Here is an 18748-nt window from a genome sequence, read left to right as displayed (position 1 = left end):
CATTCTAATGGGAGTGACCTTTGATCCAGCATAACATTGCAGCAGGTGCCATGTGGAGCAAACACTACAACCAGTTCCTACGTCTACGTCTGCTGATTTATCTACTAGGAAAATCTGAATTACTGGGTGAAAATACATGAACTTCCTGAAAGCCTGTAATCTGCACTGGGGAGTGCTCTGAGTAAAAATTCCTTCCTTGAAAAATGCACATTTTATCCACACAGCCCTCCACTTTCCCCGTGCTCATTAGCCTTTATTTCTACATTCAAATCCATACTTCTAACTACTTGACCCTTGTTGTTTTCATCTAAACGAAGAGCCTGTTAGACCCTGAAAGCAACTGAATCAATGGATGTTTGTGAAATAGGCAAGTTTGGTGTCAGGCAATGGATTCCTTGGTTAATACTTTCTCACTTTTCAACCTTCAGTTTTATTTGCATAATAAATTGATTTTTAAACATATTTTCTTATTTATTCCATAGGAAGCTAACTTAAGAACTTATTCAAGAGAAATGGACATGGGGATGAACTTTCTGGTGGTAAATTAGATGTTTGACAAAATGTCTTAAAGGCCTTAAAACGTTTTAACCTTTTCATTCCATAATCTTACCATACTACCTATTCTAATGAAATGATGGGTAATGTGAATAACGATGTATGCGTAACAACACCAGAGCAGTCCCAAAAATATGTTTTAAAAGAAAAATAAGCCCCTGGTCTCAGTATAAAGGAATAGTGGGTACGCACTATGCACACCGACAGGACAAAAGTCTCATTAAATCCCAACATCCAGACACCCATCCACAATGTTCTCTCTCCATAGAAAAGTCCAGACAAACATACGTTAAGGTGATAATGTAGCTTTATCTCGTGGTAGAATTTTAACGTATTAACATTTTCCCCACACATTTGTATTTCCCAAATTAGCCAGAAGTAATGTTTTTAGCTGTGAACCCTATGGATATGTGTATAAATGTGTGAGTGTATATACATATGTATATGCGCGCACACCCATGTCCACACACACGTGCACGTGGCCCCCCTGCCAGCGACCCCTGCTCGTCACATCCGCGCGTGCTCTGCGTCCTTCAGAGCTGCGTCTCTCCTTCCCAAAGGCCCTTCTAACAACCTGCGTCCTCCAGGTCCGACGGTCCTTCCCACCCTTGCGCTGTAACACCTCACAGCTTTTGGACATCTAAATTTTTCTTCCAACTTAATTGTTTGCTAGAATATCAACACTTGGATGACAGAAAGGAGGTTTCTTCCCCTCTGTAGCACGTGGCACTAAATGGTGGTTAAGGAATGTTTCCTGACAAGCTCCATGGTGGAGATTCAATCTTTCCAAGTTCTTAGGGGACATTTAGACGGGGCTCAGGTGGCCAACACCAGGAGGGTGAGTGGTTCTCCAGGCAGCAGTGCGGGACCCCGTCTTGGAACCCCGGAACTCGCCGGGTCTCCCACAGTCTGAACCGTAACATCAGGCCACCTCGTGAAAACTGCCGGCACCTCTTCTGTGCAGTAAAACCACGCAGACCCTGCCTTTAGGACTCTGCAGAGTTCATTCCTTCAATACCTGATGCTTTGCTTTAAACACGTTTGTTTCCCTGCCTTTAGGACTCTGCAGAGTTCATTCCTTCAATACCTGATGCTTTGCTTTAAACACGTTTGTTTAAGTCTGCTGGAACGGTTCCACGACTCCAGTAACATGACCATTTTTTGCACTTCGAGTGTTCATCACTTAGATCTTTCTTCTGAGACAGAAACACTGCATCTCAAAGAGACACTGGAAACGCAAACTCTAACCCGAAGACCCAACACCAGTCTGGCGGCCGGGCTGAGTGCAGCGAAGGAACAAATCTCCATGCCAGGACGTCACTCAGCCAGGACGGTATTTTACCCCCTTAGACATGACTGGAAGCATCCTGCATCCTGGACAGTCCCACTGGTAACTGCCCCACCAGGAAGCCCTGGGAGCGCTGGTCCTGAGTCTGGGGAAGGAGCCGTGGTCTCGGGGTAAGAACAGAGCGGGGGCCACGAGGATAAGGGGGCTGCCGGCTGTCAGAAGAGGAGGGAAGCAGACTGACTGACAAACGGGGCAAGGCATGGGGTCAAGGGTCAAGAGTCAAGAGTCACATGCATGCCCAGGACCACCCGCCAGGTAGAGGCAGGAATGGAAATGCAGACGGAACTGGGTCAGTTTCTGAGAGTGTGACCTCAAAAGTAATTAGAAAGTTTGGTCGAATTCATAAAAAGCAGGCTTCCCCTGCACACCCCCAAGCCTGGGGTCAGTATCTAAGGAGCAATGGGACATGTTCCTAGAGACAGCAGCCTGCCTGCTCCCTGTGCCCGGGGTAGTTTGATCCGGTAGAACGAGGTCCCTGAGGCCCTCTCCTCTCAGCAGCAGGAAACTCTGTCACTTCAGCTCATTTGCTTTGTTGTGACGATAGGGATGCTGGTGAAATGAGGACAGAGACATGTGATCCCTCAGCAGCTGGTGGAGATGGAGGGTCTGAGAGAGGCGACAGCCAACCCTGGAGATGCTCTTGGGAACGCAGGGCGCCCACAGGAGGCCCCTCATCTATAGCGACGCCATTCTCCCACCTTAAAACGCCCTCCTATTCATTGTCATTTCAAACTTTGAGAGCCTATTAAATTTCTATACACAAAGGAAAGGAAAATCAATTAAACGTTCCAAGGGGAAGACTTGTGATGACACCAACCCTACTCAGATAAGAAGAAAAGGCCCGAACACCCGAGGGCTGAGGCTCTGCAGCATCTCTCAGTAGCTGGGCTCTGGTCCCCTCACGGTCACCATGGATAATCCTCGGAGGTAAGATAAGAGGTGCTACTTTGAGAAACTGCCATTGGATGCACCGGGAAAGAGAGAGAGAGAAAGCGTTCTCTGAGGCAGCGAATCCAGCAGAGACGAGGAGCGTCTCCCAGGATAAGTCTCGATACCACACGCGTGGGACGGCGGGCTGGGGACAAGTGTGAGACCCAGCGAAGAGAAGCGGGAGCACTGCCACCTGCACCAAAGACGGCGACTCAGAGCTGCTCTGCGCCGGCTGCGCCAGGAGGGGCCTGGCTGTGCAGGTCACCCGGCTCGAGTCCTAAGCAGCACAGACCAGGGGAGGTTACAGAACGGTCCTCGGCGGTCAAGTGGGCAGCGCTTGCCACGAGCCGCGGAGGGAGGGGCCCTGAGGCTTCCACGTGTCAGCAGCGGCACCCCCGGCAGCCCCCGGCCCCAGAGGGCCGGACAGCGACCTAGACGGTCACCACTCCTGCCGGGGACCATCCAGACCCGCCGTGCCTTCCGGCCATGGTGAGAAGCCACCGTCCCAGGGCAGCACGTCTACACGGGGGCGACTCACGTGGCCCGTGGTTTGGAGATGATCACAGAGAAGGCAGGCTGGCCTCCGGGGTTAAAGCCGGTGATCAAGGACCAGGAACGCACGGTGAAGTGAAAGGCCCACTTCTCTCCGCCGGCGTCTGGGGGCAGCGTCCTCTGTCCACACCCACAGCGGGACGGCCGTCCCAGCGGGCTCTCCTCCCCAGGCTGCCCTCCGCAGTGGCCACAGCCCGGCTGGCACCCCAGCCACTGTCCCGTCATGACCCTGTCACAAGGCCGGGCTTCCCCGCGACTCTGCGGACACGGCCGACCAGGCAGCTCCTGCCCCGGAGAAGCTGGCCCACCTCGTGCTCCCAGGCCGTCCACACCCCGTGTGCAGGGCGCGGCCAGGGCCCGGACGTTTGGGGAACATTCCTAGAAGGGCATCATTCCCTCTTAATAAGCACACACGCCCTAACCTTCTCTCCCCACGATGGAAATTTCAGAAAAAATTAAAGACACGGTGAGTTGAGAAAGACAGCAGCCTTGTTACTGAAAGTGGGGTCCGGCTGCTCGCTGCTCAAAAGCCAATAGAGAGGCCAGGAAAGTGGAAAGGATAGTTGGCTTTACTTTGGATGCTGGCAACCTCGGGGCAGGGTGGACTCCTGTCCAAAGGCCGACTTACCCCCATTCCCCACTGACAATCAGTGGGCAAGAGCTTTTATAGACGGAGGGAGGGGCTCCCTGCAGAAACAGCACGGCCCGCTCCGACGGTCACCTTGAAATCGGTGCTGCCGTGCTCCGACCAGCGTCATCTTGACTGTCTTAAGTACAGTTACTCTTCGGTTCCAGGGTCGGTTTGTTCCCATTCCCTTGAGGCCAAGTCTCCGAATTGTGGCAGCTTGTGTCATGGCTACAGCCTGGTCATCGTGGGGTTCACTTCTTCCACCAGACACTGGCGGGGTTTCAGTGTCTACAGGACGGCTCCCAGGATATGGCTCAGAATATGATCTATAGCCCTTGAGGAGGGACTAAAGGTCCTTGACTCTGCTAATGACTAGACTCTTATTATTTTGTCCTATTTGTTTTCCTTTGCTTCTGCATTTTCTCACTTATCTGATTAAACTTATTCTTTGACTAAAGTTTTTCTACAGACAAAAGGCAGGTGGAGGACACGGGGGCTGGGGAAGGGCCACAGGGTCGTGCTCCGTTCCAGACTGACACCCGACAGCTCCCAGACCTGCTGTGGGATTCTTCTGCTGAACATAAACAGTTCCGAGCCCGCCCACAGCAGGCGAGGGCTCTCCCCGAACTCCAGGAACAAGACAGAAAAGGGCTCGAAATCCTGCCCGAGCAGACGGAAACACAAAGGATGTCCAGCCACCAAGACCCTCCCTCATCCCACCCTGACGACGGTGCTCCCCCAGGACAGGCCCGGCCCTGCTCCCAGACACCCCACCCTGCATCCTCCTGGATATACTCAAACTCAACGATGACCCCGGGGGCCCACTCTCCGAGCCCCCAGTGCAGAGCAGACCCTGAGCTCCTGACCCTGCTATGGTCCCCCCCAGCACGAACCCCACCCCACAGAAGCCCTTCCTCTTGTGGAGACGCCCACGGCCCTGGGATCCTGTCTCCCTTGCTCTGCTCTACCCCCGGCATCAAGAGAGCTGCACTTTGAGGATCTCCCAGCTACAGGAGACCGGGTTTTGGCACAAGTGTCTAAGCATGAAGCCATCCTTTGCAAAACAGATCAGAGTATTTAGCAGGGTAGTTTTGACTTGTAGCATCACTTTTGAAAATGTGCTTATCTGCAATATGTCTCCAGTATGGCTGCTGCAAAGCCCGTCTGGTCCCTTCCATGCTCTTTACTCTGAAATAAGGGGACCTCCTCCAAAGCCAAATGGGGTATTACTGTCGGCGAAAAGACGTCATCCACTGTTATTTTCACAAATACCAAAGATGTGGGACGAATAGAACTAAAGCTTTAGTTTCCTCCCGTCCCTTTGGAAAAAGGAAGATAAGTGACTCCTTACACTTTTTCAGGCCAACATAGAACAAGAGCCCTGGGAAGGGCCCATCGGAGCAGAAGCACAGAAAGCAGCGCCTCGTGTGAAGAATCTGCCGGCACCGGTGAGCCTGCGACTGCAGCGATCGCCCGGATCTGAGTCTCCTTCCTCCCGTTCAGGCATATTCCTCAGCCCACAAACAGTTAACAATGACGGTAACCCCACACCTGGCAGCACACTTCTAAAGGGGTTTAAAAGCTCCCTTAAACCTCATGTTATTTTACGCTTTCTCCATAAACCATCTTAGGAAGCGGTGGAGAATTCACATCATGTCCTGCCCGCTTGGCTATCAGGAAGGGGCTCCCTGAGGGCAGGTCACGCGGCCCCAGGAGGCCCAGAGGCAATGCGGGATTAGAGATGGTTCCCTCCAAACCCTGTTCTTTCCTCCACACCATCCGCCTCCCCTCTTCTTGCCCAAGTCCACAGCCCCAGGCTTTAGATCGTCTGGTCTGAGGCTGCCTCGTAAAAGCTCCCTTGTGGCTGGACTGACTGTCTGGCAAGCACACGTTTCTCTTGTTCTTAAGGAGGTCCCGACCCCTCAGCTTCCTAAAATACACACACTAAGCCGGTACCTTGTGCAGTCCAGGTCTGGGACCCTAACCGGACTCGTCATGGGGACGTGAAAGCACAGCCGAGCGCAGACCGAGGCTCAGTGCGTCTTTGAGGGACAGATCCCTGAGATGGGTCTGAGCACGCCCTGCACGTAAGCTCAGACCACAGCCTCCAGGGCACAGGCAGCTGCGCCCAGTTACTCTGTCAGACACAAAGCTAGGTGTTGCCAGGCGGGATTCTGCAAAAGTAATTCAGACCTGAAATCAGCTGGCTTTAAATTAGGAAGACTATCCAGGTGTCCCGACGTGGTCTCATGCCCTTCACATCTGGGTCTGAAGGTCAGACACAGGAAGTCAGATTCCATGACCAAGAGGTCATCTGTTGCCGCCTTGTAGGGGAGGGGACATGTGGCCTGGAACTCGGGTGACAGCCAGCACGGAGATGGGGAACCCAGCCTTACAGACTCGAGGGCCTGAGTTCTGCCAACAACCAGCGAGAACCTTGGGCAGGGCCCCGGCTTCAGGCGAGAGCGCAGCCCGGTCACACCCCAGCATCGGCTTGGAGACCCCGGCACACACAGCCCAGCTGACCCGTGGAGACTGTGAGATGACACGCTCGCGCTTTTGAAGCTAAGTTTGCACTAACCGGTTATGTAGCAACGGAAAACGGAGAGGGTCCTGCTCAGAAAACTCTCGCCCTCTTCACAACCGTCAGTCGCCCCAGGAAGCACGCTTTCCTCCTCACAGTGTCAGAGAAATGTGCTAACAACTACCTAATAGCCAAAAGCACGAGCTTCTGCTGAGGAATCTGTGACGTCTCGTGGCTACTTCCCAGAGTCTGCAGACGTGGTCTATTTTCCTACGTGAGCACTCGAGGGGCAGCCCTGCTTTGTAAGGCGTCGGCTGTCACCCTCACTGGGCATCGTGCTCTTTTTACGCCTGTTTTCGTTTCATATCAAGATGCTCTCCCCCAAATTCTTATGGAACCATCTTTTCCTGTCCTGGGCAGTCAATGATTCGACCTTCATTAATAGTGATGTATAACTTATGTAAAAGCTTAGTTCCCACTGTGCCCAAGAACCGCTGACACTAACGTCCACCTGACAGCGAACAGGTGCGAGAGGACCCCGGCAGAGGACAGCCCTGCAGCCCCGGAGGCGACGGGACATGGGAACCGTCATACTCACTACAACTGAGTTTTGTCATTTCAATACGTATCCCAAATGTTAGGTTTAAATATGTGTCTACTCTTTAGAGAATCTTTTGAAACGTTTTCGGAAAACTAAGGAACCTCAACCATCATTGGCCGAATTACTGCACTTTCCAAAAAAGGAAACCGCAGAGCAGCTGGTGACAAATTTTGGTCCTGCAACTGGATGATGACAGAAGCCCCAGGACGCTGACCCCTGACACGCTCGTCCCACTTGTTTTCATCCACTCAGAGGATCTCCTAAAAATCCTCCCCAGGCTACAGTTTAGAGCTTTGGCTTTTAGATTTTGAAAAGCGTTTGGTTTAGAGCTGGCGACTCCTAAACCTGCTCCTTGCACGCCCCAGAGCGAGGGTCCCTCGGGAGAGAGCACAGGAGCTGCAGAAGTAACTCAGGCTGTTTGAGGCCACGTGCCCAGGCCTCCTGTCCTCTTCCCCTCCTCTTCAATGTGCGACCAGAGGGCTACAGGGCAGGGGAGGGGACAGCATCCCCTCTAAACGTGCACGTTAATACTGATGTGAGTCAAACACACTCGATGAAATGCAGAATTTTCGTCATTCATTTTACTTTTTGCATCTTCCTGCCCACATTAAAATCACGAGAGAGTCAGCAAAGCTAATAAGGTATGTTTGTTCCCATAAAACGACACGGAAACCTTTGGTTTGCTCTTAGGATTTGACAGCACTTCCCAGGGCAAAGGGGGGGCGTGTGACCACCCAGGGGCGCCTTCTCCAGAGGCTTTGTGTCCACACGAACCCGGCCTCCGTGGGCACACGTGTCTCATCAAGAAAGTACTCAATTCCAGGACAACGAGCACTCTTCCTTCGTTCACACGGTTCTCTCCCCACCTGCTTGAGAACGAAAGGAAACTCACCACCTACCTACTTCTCAGCCTTTCCACAGTGACCGGACAGCACAGTTGGCCACAGATGACACACTGCACCGACTTAGAGGGAAAAATGCTACCTTATTCCACAAAACAGTGAGGGACACACAACCTTTACAGGTGAAACTCTGAAGTTACTTCATTAACCAGGCTCGAAAACTAGTGAGCAGTCATTGAACACTGGGGCTGGTCTAACCTTCTCATTTTATTAACGAAGAAAAGGAGGCCCGTGGGGTTTAAGTGACTTTTCTGTAATTGTATGCAACGTGGAGAAGAGTACAGTCTCATTTCCAATCTAATGCTGTGAACAGCTCAAACGGAAAATACAATTTCTTCTTCGGATGACTATGTCTCAGAAGAATGAACACAGTCACCACCGGACAGAACCGTCCTGACCACAAGTCAGCCCCTGCTCTGACTAGTGTTTTCTATGATGCTTGACTTTTAATATGATTATGGTTATTTCTGCAAATGCTAAATCCAGCTGGAGACAAGGACACGCACCTCGGGGTTTATCGGCGCTTCCCACTCCAGACATCGGTCACGCACCTTACTTTTTGTGCTGCAGCTCTGCACCGTGAGACCCGAGCCATGGACAGAGGGAGGGACACGGTGTCCAGCCAGCGCTTCTCATATTTTGGCTCATCAGCGACGGGCGAAGAAGGCGAGGACGGAGCCTGCGCAAAACAGACGAGAATCAACGGTCACAGAATCAGGCGGAGGCACCAGATACAGGGGGAGGCCCCGACGGGCCCAGACATCACGTCCCCCAAATGCAAATGAGACACATTTCAGCTGCTGCAAAAGCACGTGTGATCATTTTCTCAAAGCTCTGGAAAGAAAGAACGGCTCTTCTATTTCGACGTAAACGATTTTCTTCCTCTATTTTTTACACAGCACACTGCTCCAAAGACAGAAAAGTCCCAGGGAAGGGGACGGGGAAAGAGGCTAAAGCTGGAAGGAACCTGAGGGACACGACGAAGGCTCTGAGTCCAGGAAGGCTGTGAACGACCGCGTCCACCTGGAAGGTCAAATCAGAGCGAGTTTAATACATAATAATATTGACGACACGCTAACGGGTGCCTAGGTCACAAGACCCTGCCTGTTCATCAGTGGCGAAGTCCCCACTGTCTGTCCAAGGTGAGCAGAGAGGGAGCCCGTGGGGAGGGGTGGCCCGGTCCCTCCTCGGCGGGGCCTGCAGGGAAGAGGAAGACGCTTGAACGCCTGAATGAAGCCACGCGAACAGCCAGGTCGCCAGACAGGACGCCGCGCGCGCCCAGTTAGTCACAGGGTCGTACGCTGGCCCGTCTCGCCCCCTCAGAGAAGACAGCCCCGGCCCGCGCGGCCGCACCTCACGGGATGCCGGCTTCCTTCACACGGAAGCATCCTCGTGGCATCCAGCCACAAGGGCGGGTTTTCTCAGCACCTTCTAGCTCAGGGACGGGCAGCCAAAGCAAGGTGCAAGTCCCCGGGGCACAGGCAAACAGACGCACTAGTTAGGATGGCAAAGCTGGATCTGCCTGGGAGCGCTGGAAAGGCCCCCAGCTCAGGGAGGCCACTTCTGTGCTGTCCTGACAGGGGCCGTCGGGAATGCGGGAAGGGTCTCGCTGAGGAAAGCAGGGCCTGCAGGGCGGCAATGGTGAGCGCTGGAAACGGGCTCTTACTGGGACGGCTAAGGCTGCGTGGGACGCACGGTGCTAGAATGCTGTGGACCCACCTCCACTCTAAGACTCCAACAAGACCTGAAACCGCTCTTACGGTGAGGATTCCTTCCAGGCCAAACTCCCAACGAGTCTAGTGTCTGACTGTCTCAGGCCGAACAGCGGCCACCCCCGGATAAAACACATCGGGGCCTAATCCCGGGACCTGGTACCTTATTTGGACAAAGGGTCCCCGCGTGTGTGATTAAATTTAGGGTATGTACCTGGACTATTTGGGTGCCCTCAATGCTGTGGCATCTATCCTTACCAGAGGGATACAGGGGAACCCAGACAGGAGGGAGCAGGGCCTCGTAAAGGCAGAGGCGGAGACGGAAGCCACATGGCCGAACGACCAGGATGCCGTGGTGGGGGGCGCCTACCAAGAGCGGGAGGGGGCAGGAAGGACCCTCCTCGGGAGCCTTTGGAAGGAGCAGCCCTGCCAATGCCTGGATTCCAAGCAACCAGAGGCTGGGTTTGGGTTGTCCTCATAACGTTATTTAAATTTATTAATTCCACGGCCAATAGCTCAAAAGCAAAGTTAATGTAACATTAGAAGATTAAACTAGATTTTATTAATGTTCATTTATTGTCATCTTTTTGCATTATGTTCTAGTGTCCGCTAGAATATTTGCTTTTGGTGTACACATGACACAGCACGGGAAGGCCTATAGATTTATTACTTTCTATGGATTTCATACTGGCTTTACTGAGATACCCGTCTGCCTACAGGTACTGCTGCTGCGTGTAAGAATTCGCCATGATTTATTATACGTTGCGGCATGTCTTCAGTTACCAGTTTTCACTGAGTTTTATCACTGTTATTTGCATTCACAACACTCCATTTAAGGTATCAGAGTTCATCAGGAATAACGTTTTTGTGCATTTTCTTTGAATGCGGTTTGCTGCTCTCACTGATTCAAACTTGTAAGCGACAACAGGCATCAACAGTCAGAGTTATGAGAATAATCCTGCAAAACCACCACTTAAAATGTCATAATGGATTCCGTATATAATGAGCAGTATTTAAATGAGCACAAGAATATGGTTATTAAATAAGATCATTTTAAATTTGCTTTTCAAAATGTAGGATAAAAAGCGATTCCCCACTAAGGAAAACAATTTTTTCCTTTATAAAATCAGGTTGCATTTCATAACTTACGGGGCACATTTTAGCACCAGACTACAACTTTTTAAAGGAAGCTTTTTGTTCCCTCTGCTTTAGAAAGCTTCTACCTCAGGGGCCACTGACAAGCCCAGAGTTTCATGTCAGATTTGACCAGTGTTTCCTCTGGAAAAATACTTTGTATAATCCTGAGAACCTTGAGGCTGAAGGAGGACACCAGGTCTCCGTGGATCAGTGGGGGTTTCTGTGATGCTCACATGGCTTCCTTGATGGTGGGTTCAGGGGATGCCTGGGAAAGGAGGAGGAGCCTGGCTGGGGTCCCCTCCAAGCTTGCTCCATCCCTGGACTCCTGCCATGGGCTGCAGGACACTAGCTGCCTGCCCTCTGCAGCTGCGAGCCCCTGGGTCTGGGGGAAAACAGACTGGGGGCCCCAGCACTGCGGGAGCCCGGAGCTCCCGCACCTGATGGGACACCAGTAAAGTTGTGCCCAGACAGACCTTCCAGAACCTGTGGTCAAGGCTGGGGCCGCTCAAGGGCTGGGCAGGCTTCCCCTGTGCGTGCAAGTCCGCGTCTGAGGGGAGCCCATCACCCGCAGGAAGCGGATCATAATTCTCATTTCAGCCCGAAATGGCACCTCAGCTTTAGAGCTTGCAGAGATCGTGAGGCGTGGTCCCCCCAGCTGAACCGAAACGCCGTGGGCTGTACCCGTCAGCTCTCCCGGTCGTGCCACACAGCCCAGGAAACTCAGGTCTTACGACACCATCTACTACTACCCACCACCCAAGACATCGATTTTAGAGGAGCAGGGACAAGTCGTGTTTCCTTCCATATGATGTATGATGCAGTCAAGGGTGTCAGAGGAGTGAGGAAAAGAAGGCCGTCCTGGTTCTAAAACATTTATATGTGACCCATCAACTCACAGAACCGTTTACTCTAGGACACTTTAGTTTCTTTGAGCTGGAGATTCAGAGTTGAGATGGCTCAGTGGAGGTTCTACCTCGTGGGACAGCATCTCACCTGATTTTTGGGATCCCTAGCACGACGGGACGCACCTCGTGGAACCCACTGCCTGCACAGGGCTACACACCAGAGGATTCTGAAGGAGTGTCAGCCAGGGATGCTGCACTACAGCCACGATCACGCCTTCCCTGACGTCACAAATACAAGCGGCAGACTAGTGAGGGTGGACCTTCTTGTTCTCAAACGTTCTACCTGTGTATCTTCCTCTCCTCACCTGTCTCATTTCTTGGGTGCTGGGATACGTCTTCAAGTCATCTTTTTCATGAAAAATGTTCACTGTTCAGTACTTGATGTTTAACTAAGAAATTTGAAGCCAACTTTTTAGGTATTGCCACATTTCTACTTTGAATGGTTGAGGACTTTCCACTTTATTCTTCTATTTTTAACTGAGCTATATTGAGGCGTCAATTACGTATAATGACATGTACTGATTTAGGTGCACAGTTTGATGAGTTTTGACAAATGTATCCACCTCACGCAACCAAGCCCTAAATTATGATACAGAATAATTCCACCCCAGCCACCAAGAAAAGTTCCCTGCGCCTGTGTATAGGCATCTCCCCTCCTGCACAGGGCAGCCACTGATCTGACTTCTGTCACTATAGATGACTTTGGGTCTTCTATGCCTAGAATCCTACAGGACATACTTGTGTGTGAGGCTGCCTTCTCTCGGCAGGAGGTCTGTGAGAGGATCCTCATTACTGCGTATTCCAGCAGATTATTCATTTTCATCCCTGAGTAGTAGTCTACTGTCTGCATGTGCCAGGATGTCTTTATCCATTCACCTGTTGAAGGAGATCTGAATCATTCCCAGTTTAAGAACAATATAAATAAAAGTGCTGGGTTATCAGTTAAATTAGGGTGCCAAGCTTGCATTCCTCAGATAAACCTCATTTGCTCATGACACATTATTCTTCCTTCGATTTGTTCATATATTTGAAGATTTTTGCATCTACGTTTATGAGGGTCATTGGTCTGTAATATTCTTTACACGTAACGCCTTTGAAAGATTCTCGTAAAATTATTCTGGCCTCATAGAGTTAGCTGGGATGCATCAAATCTTCTATTTTCTGAAAGTGTCTGTGAAATTGACATATTATTTCTTTGACAGGATTCACCAATTACAGAAGACTTAAGTTTTCTATAAACCTTTGTTGCCCTGAACAGTCTTTCATGGCCTTGCATGTGATCCATCTTGATGAATGTTCCATGTTCACTTGAAAGGAACGTTGATTCTACAGACTTTGGACACAGTATGCTGTGAGTCAGTTAGTTGACTCATAAGGTTGGTTACATCCTCTATCTCCTTACTGATGTTTTGTCTACTTGTCCCATCAACTTCTGAGCAAAGAGTATCAAAATCTCCAAGTATGACTGTGAGTTTGTCTGTTTCTGCCATTTCTGCCAGGTTTGGTTCCTATATTTGGAAGCTCTGTTACTAAGTGCAAACTCCATCCAGGATTATTATATTTTCCTGATGAATTGGTCTTTTAATCATAATGCAACATTCCTCTTTGTACACTCATTGCCTTAAAGACTACTTTGTCAGATATTAATATAGCCACAATTATTCGGTTTCTGTTTATAAAATATATGTTCTCCACTCTTTTAATCACCACCTATTTGCATCTTTATGTTTAAATTATAATTTCAGTAGAAAGCATAGAGTTGGGCCTTTCCTTTTATGAAATCCAGTCTGACAACTTGTACCTTTTAATTGGAACATTTAGTCCATTTACATTTATTGTAATTCTTATGTCACTAGGTTTAATTATTTTTTAATTCCTATTTGTTCCTCTTGATTTTTCTGCTCTGTTGAACATACTCTTTTTAAGGGGTTGATCATTTTTTTTCATTATTCTCTTTTATCTTCTCATTAGTTGTAGGAATCATAATACATATTCTTAATTTATCAATGCTTATTTATTATATTGTATCACTGCAAACTTCCCATCTGACACATCACTGTTCCTACATCTCATGTCACAAATACAAGAACTTTACAGCAGAATAATTCAATTTACCTGACCCCATCTTTTGTGCTATTCTTGCTACATCTTTTACTTCAACATACATTATCAACTCCATTTTACTGTCTTATAATTTTGTCCTCTGAAGTATTTATAATTAAAGGAAATTATGATAAGGAAAATAGATATTTTATACACACACCCACTTATTTACCATTTATGTTGCTCTTTACTTCTTCCTGTATGTGTAAGTCTCCATCTGGTGTCTTGTCCTTTCAGCCTGAAGAGCATCTTTTAGTATCTTGGGTAGTGCAGGTCTGCTGGTGATATTTTCTCTCAGCTTAAGTTTCTTTTGAAATGTTTGTATCCCCTCACTTTTGAAGAATATTTTCCCCTGGATATAGAATTCTAAATAGATATTCATTCATTTCTCTGTTCCTATGTAAATAATATGTCTTTTTTAAAAATCTGGCTTCTACCTAGGTTTTCTCTTCTTTGACTTTCAACAGTTTGACTGGGATCTGCTGATGTATAGTTTTCTTTGTATTCATACAGCTTTGTCCTCGTTCCCATTTTCCTTCTGGACTCCAAGTACACATAGCCTGGGTCCACTGAGTTATGCCACAGGTCACTGGTGCTCCCTTGTTTTTCAGTCTTTGTCCTGTTCTTCAGATGGGCAGATTTCTGTTGGTGTGTCTCCAAGTTTACTGCCAGGCCTTATGCCATCTTTAATTCATATGAAGCCTATCCGGTAGATTTTTTTCTTTTCTTAAAATTCTAGTTATTGCACTTTCAGTTCTACAATTATCATTTGTTTCATTTTTGAAATCTCAATTTCTTTACTGAGAGTTCCTATCTGTTCAACCATTAAAACCATATTTTCCTCAAGGCCTTGAAGGTATCAATAACTATTGTGTTAAGGTCTTTGTTGGCTAAATACAACATCATGTGGGGTCTATTTCTACTGACTGAGTTTTTCTTAGCTTTGTATCACTGTCTTGCTTCTTTGCATCACTAGTAATTTTTGATTGCATACTGGACATTGTAACCTAAGGCAGGGACTATGGATTATATTATCTTCCTCTAAAGAGCTGATTTTTTTTCAACAGGCAGTTCAGTTATTTAAGCACCTTAAAATTAGGAAGTTTTAAACTTTGTTGAGGTGGGTTTTTGGAAAATCTAAGCTGTTTACTAAACTCTGTAACTTAGAGGAATCAGCCCCAAATTCTGTTGTCTCTGCAGATGTATTCAAAGCTTGGTTTTGGACTCTGTTAAGACAGGTTTAACGTGGTCTCAGCGATAAAGGTGTAGCCTTTCTGGGGTTTCAGCTGCCATGTCCGTGGGGGTGTGTGTGTAAATCTTCCCCATTCCGGGCAAAGGGGATATGCAATTTCATCACCACTGCTTGACCTCTAGCATCTTCGTTTGCTCCTACCCCTCAGCAGCCTTTCCTGGGTGGGCACTGACAGTATTTCCCTGTGCATGGGTATCCTACATTCAGCCAGGGAGAGGCCCAACACCCCAAATCTTCTGACTCCCCCTCTGCCACCTCCTTTGGGTTATGACTCTCTGGTGCCTTGTTGCCCAGATTCTAGCTGATTCAGAAGCCCTACATCCTTATCTTTGCTTCTCAGTGCAGCAGGACCATGCACTATGTTTGAGTTCCACTGTCCCCAGGTGGTACTTAACTTGTGATGTTCTCTCTTTTCAAGGGTCACTGTGTGGAACTTCCAGCTGCCCAGCACCTGAGAACAAATGCCTTATTTTTTCAGTGTAACAGGATATTTATTTTTGCAGGAGATATACTGGGTTGGTTTCTCGTGGTGCATCTTCGTCTTATCCTTTGGGTGTTCACTGATTCTCCCCAGAACAGGAGAATTTTATAAACAGTTTTGGAACAGTTCTTCCAAACTCCTGTTAATGTTGAAATTTTGACCTCTTCCCAGGAATCACAGATGTTCTTAATGGCATCTAGAATGATGACTCTTTCCAGATCGTTTTCAATTGACGTTACCCATCAGAGGAATCACTGTATATGGCAGCTATAGCTTTATGAAATGTACCTCTTAAATAAGAAAACTTGAAAGTTGAAATTACTCCTTGATCCATGGGCAGAATGGATGGGTGTTAGCAGGCCTGAAAACAACATGAATTCTCCTGTTCATCTCCATCAGAGCTCTTGGGTGACCAGGTACATTGTCAGTGAGCAGTAATATGTTGAAAGGAAACTTTTTGTCTGAGCAGTAGGTCTCACCAGTGGACTTAGAACATTCAGTAAACCATGTTGTAAACAGATGTGCTGTCATTCAGGCTTTGTTCCATTTACAGAGCACAGGCAGAGTAGATTTAGCATAATTCTCAAGGGCCCTGGGATTTTCAGATGGTAAATGAGCACTGGCTTCAACTGAAAGTCACCCGCTGTTTTAGCCCCTGACGAGAGTCAGCCTGTCCTTTGAAGCTTTGAAGCCAGGTATTGACTTGTCCTCTTCAGCTATGAAAGTCCTAGATGGCATCTTCTTCTCACAGAAGGCTGTTTCTCTACATTGAATACCTGTTGTTTAGTGTAGCCACCTTCATTAATTATCTTAGCTAGATTTTCTGGTTAACTTACTGCGGCTTCTACATCAGCACTTGCTGCTTCGCCTTGCACTTGTGATGTTATGGGGACATGGCATCTTTCCTTAAGCCTCGCAAATCAACCTCTGCTAGCTTCAAACTTTTCTTCGGCAGTTTCCTCACCTGCCTCAGCCTTCACAGAATTGAAGAGAGTTAGGGCCTTACTCTGGATTTAGCTTTGGCTTAAGGGAATGTTGTGGCTGGTTTGATCTTCTATCCAGACCACTCACATCTTCTCCGTATCAGCAATCAGGCTGTTTCACTTCCTTATCATTTGTGTGTTCACTAGAGTAGCACTTGTAATTTCCTTCAAGAACTTTCCTTTGCATTCATAGCTTGCCTAACTCTTTGGCGCAAGAAGCCAAGCTTTCAGCCTATCTCGGCTTCTTTTGACATGCCTTCCTCACTAAGCTCAGCCATTTAAAGTGAGAGACATGTGACTCTTCCTTCCACTCGAACACTTAGGGGCCACTGTAGGGTTATGAATTGGCCTAATTTCAATATTGTGTCTCAGGGAATAGGGAGGCCCGAGGAGGGGGAGAGATGGGGAGATGGCCAGTTGGTGGAACAGTCAGCACACACACATCTATCGATTAAGTTCACTGTCATATGGGTGAGGTTTGTGACCCTGCCCCCCACAATTACAGCAGTAACCTCAAGGACCACCGATCACAGATGACCATAACAAACATAATACAAATGAAAAAGTCTACAATATTGAGAGAATTACCAATATGTGACACAAAGACATGAAGTGAGAAAATGCTGTTGCAAAAATGGCATGGACAGACTTGCTTGGGTGGGGTTGCCACAAACCTTCAACTTGTAAACAACCCAGAATCTGCAAAGCAAAATAAAGTGAGGTGTGCCTGTATCAACTGCAGTTTTAAAAATTACTTAGAATAAAACATGATGGCTAAAATGATTATCAAGAATGGCTTCATATGAGAAGGCAGTATTATGTAATTTGTGTTTGTTCGTGTGCTCTCTGTATCCAGCTTGATAATTTGCAGGTTGGGCTCATAGGTTACATTCCACAGCCATGTAATAATGATAATAAAATAATAATAAGAATGCTTATTTCCATGAAATTAACTAGTAAGTCACTAGAATGGACAGCAGGTATTTGGTGGTATTACTGAAGGTCTGGATTTCGGATATTCTGACCTAGCACAGTGCAAACATTATGAATTGACTGCTCACAGGAGATGCTGAGAATGTGACATGAAGCCTTCAGTGACACAGACAGCAGACAGGAAATTCCAAACCCCGGCTTTATTCTGCATGGCTCTCAGAAGGTCCTTCTTCATGGCATGCTGTAATGCCCAGATGTTGTTTTTCGATAAGCCCAATAATGTGACTTCTATTCCCTTCTAAAAGTTTTGATCAATAAAGACAATTATTAAACCTAAGGGAAAGACTCAAAAACTAGCAAGTAGCTAAATATTTACCACGTCACGTTCAATTCAAACAAGGTGTCTACCCAGCAGACACACATGCCTGTGGGCCGCAGTCTGTACTTTCTACCTTTATAGATTTTGCTGGAGGACGGGCCTATTTCCTATATAATTTAAGACTCTACTATGGTACAATAATGGCAAAGAACAGTATTTCAGTATTGCAAACAGATACAGAACTCTGTGAGGGTGCCTTAGTTGGAAGTGACCAGAACTGTAAACCACTGTCCAAGATGACAGCTATCCCTGCAAGGACTTCAGGACTTAGAGGGTGTGGGAAGCCGTTGTTCTGCCATGTCGCAGATAACGGGAAGCCTGTGTTCTGCCATGTCGCAGATAACGGTTATCAGGGAGTAGCCCAAAGGCTATGTGCCACACATGCGCCACGACGAGCCAATATGCTAATGAAGGATCAGAATTGCATCCAATAAATTGTGAACAGCACATATCTTGTTGAGTTAACCAGCCAACCACAGGGTGCCACAGGGTATAGTGCATTATAAAAAGCCAGTGTGAACAAGGCTCGGGGTCTTCCTTCCATCCGTCTGAAACCAAGCTGTACTCCAATAAAGTGTGATACGAGAAGAATCTAGCGTGTGGTGACTCGTCATTCTGCTGGTCAGAAGCGGCTCGCCGCAAGTGGTGCCGAAACCCGGGGCTTCGCACCCCGCGTGGGAGACCGATTCAGAACTCGACACACGGAGTGGACCGTCGGTGAGTAGTCCAGGTATGTTTTGATCCCATGACGCTCAAGATTTTTATTGTCCTTTTGTGGTTCTCGCATTTTTTGTCTGCGTGTAGCTGCGGGTCCATCAGCCTG

General features: G+C 48.1%; 1 protein-coding gene across 1 annotated transcript in view; it reads right to left on the bottom strand.

Annotated features, from left to right (window-relative positions):
* The window catches only part of SNTG2 (syntrophin gamma 2), a 208099-nt gene that overhangs the window by 59817 nt on the left and 129534 nt on the right, over positions 1 to 18748 (bottom strand). The window contains exon 9 of the mRNA XM_032652007.1: positions 8592 to 8719. Within this exon, the coding sequence (XP_032507898.1) occupies positions 8592 to 8719 (128 nt within the window). The remainder of the gene's footprint in view (positions 1 to 8591; positions 8720 to 18748) is intronic.

Source organism: Phocoena sinus, chromosome 13 (assembly GCF_008692025.1).
Source record: "Phocoena sinus isolate mPhoSin1 chromosome 13, mPhoSin1.pri, whole genome shotgun sequence".
NCBI classification, from domain to species: domain Eukaryota; kingdom Metazoa; phylum Chordata; class Mammalia; order Artiodactyla; family Phocoenidae; genus Phocoena; species Phocoena sinus.
The sequence above is the reverse complement of the archived record's forward strand: the minus strand, read 5'-3'. Positions and strand labels throughout refer to the sequence as shown.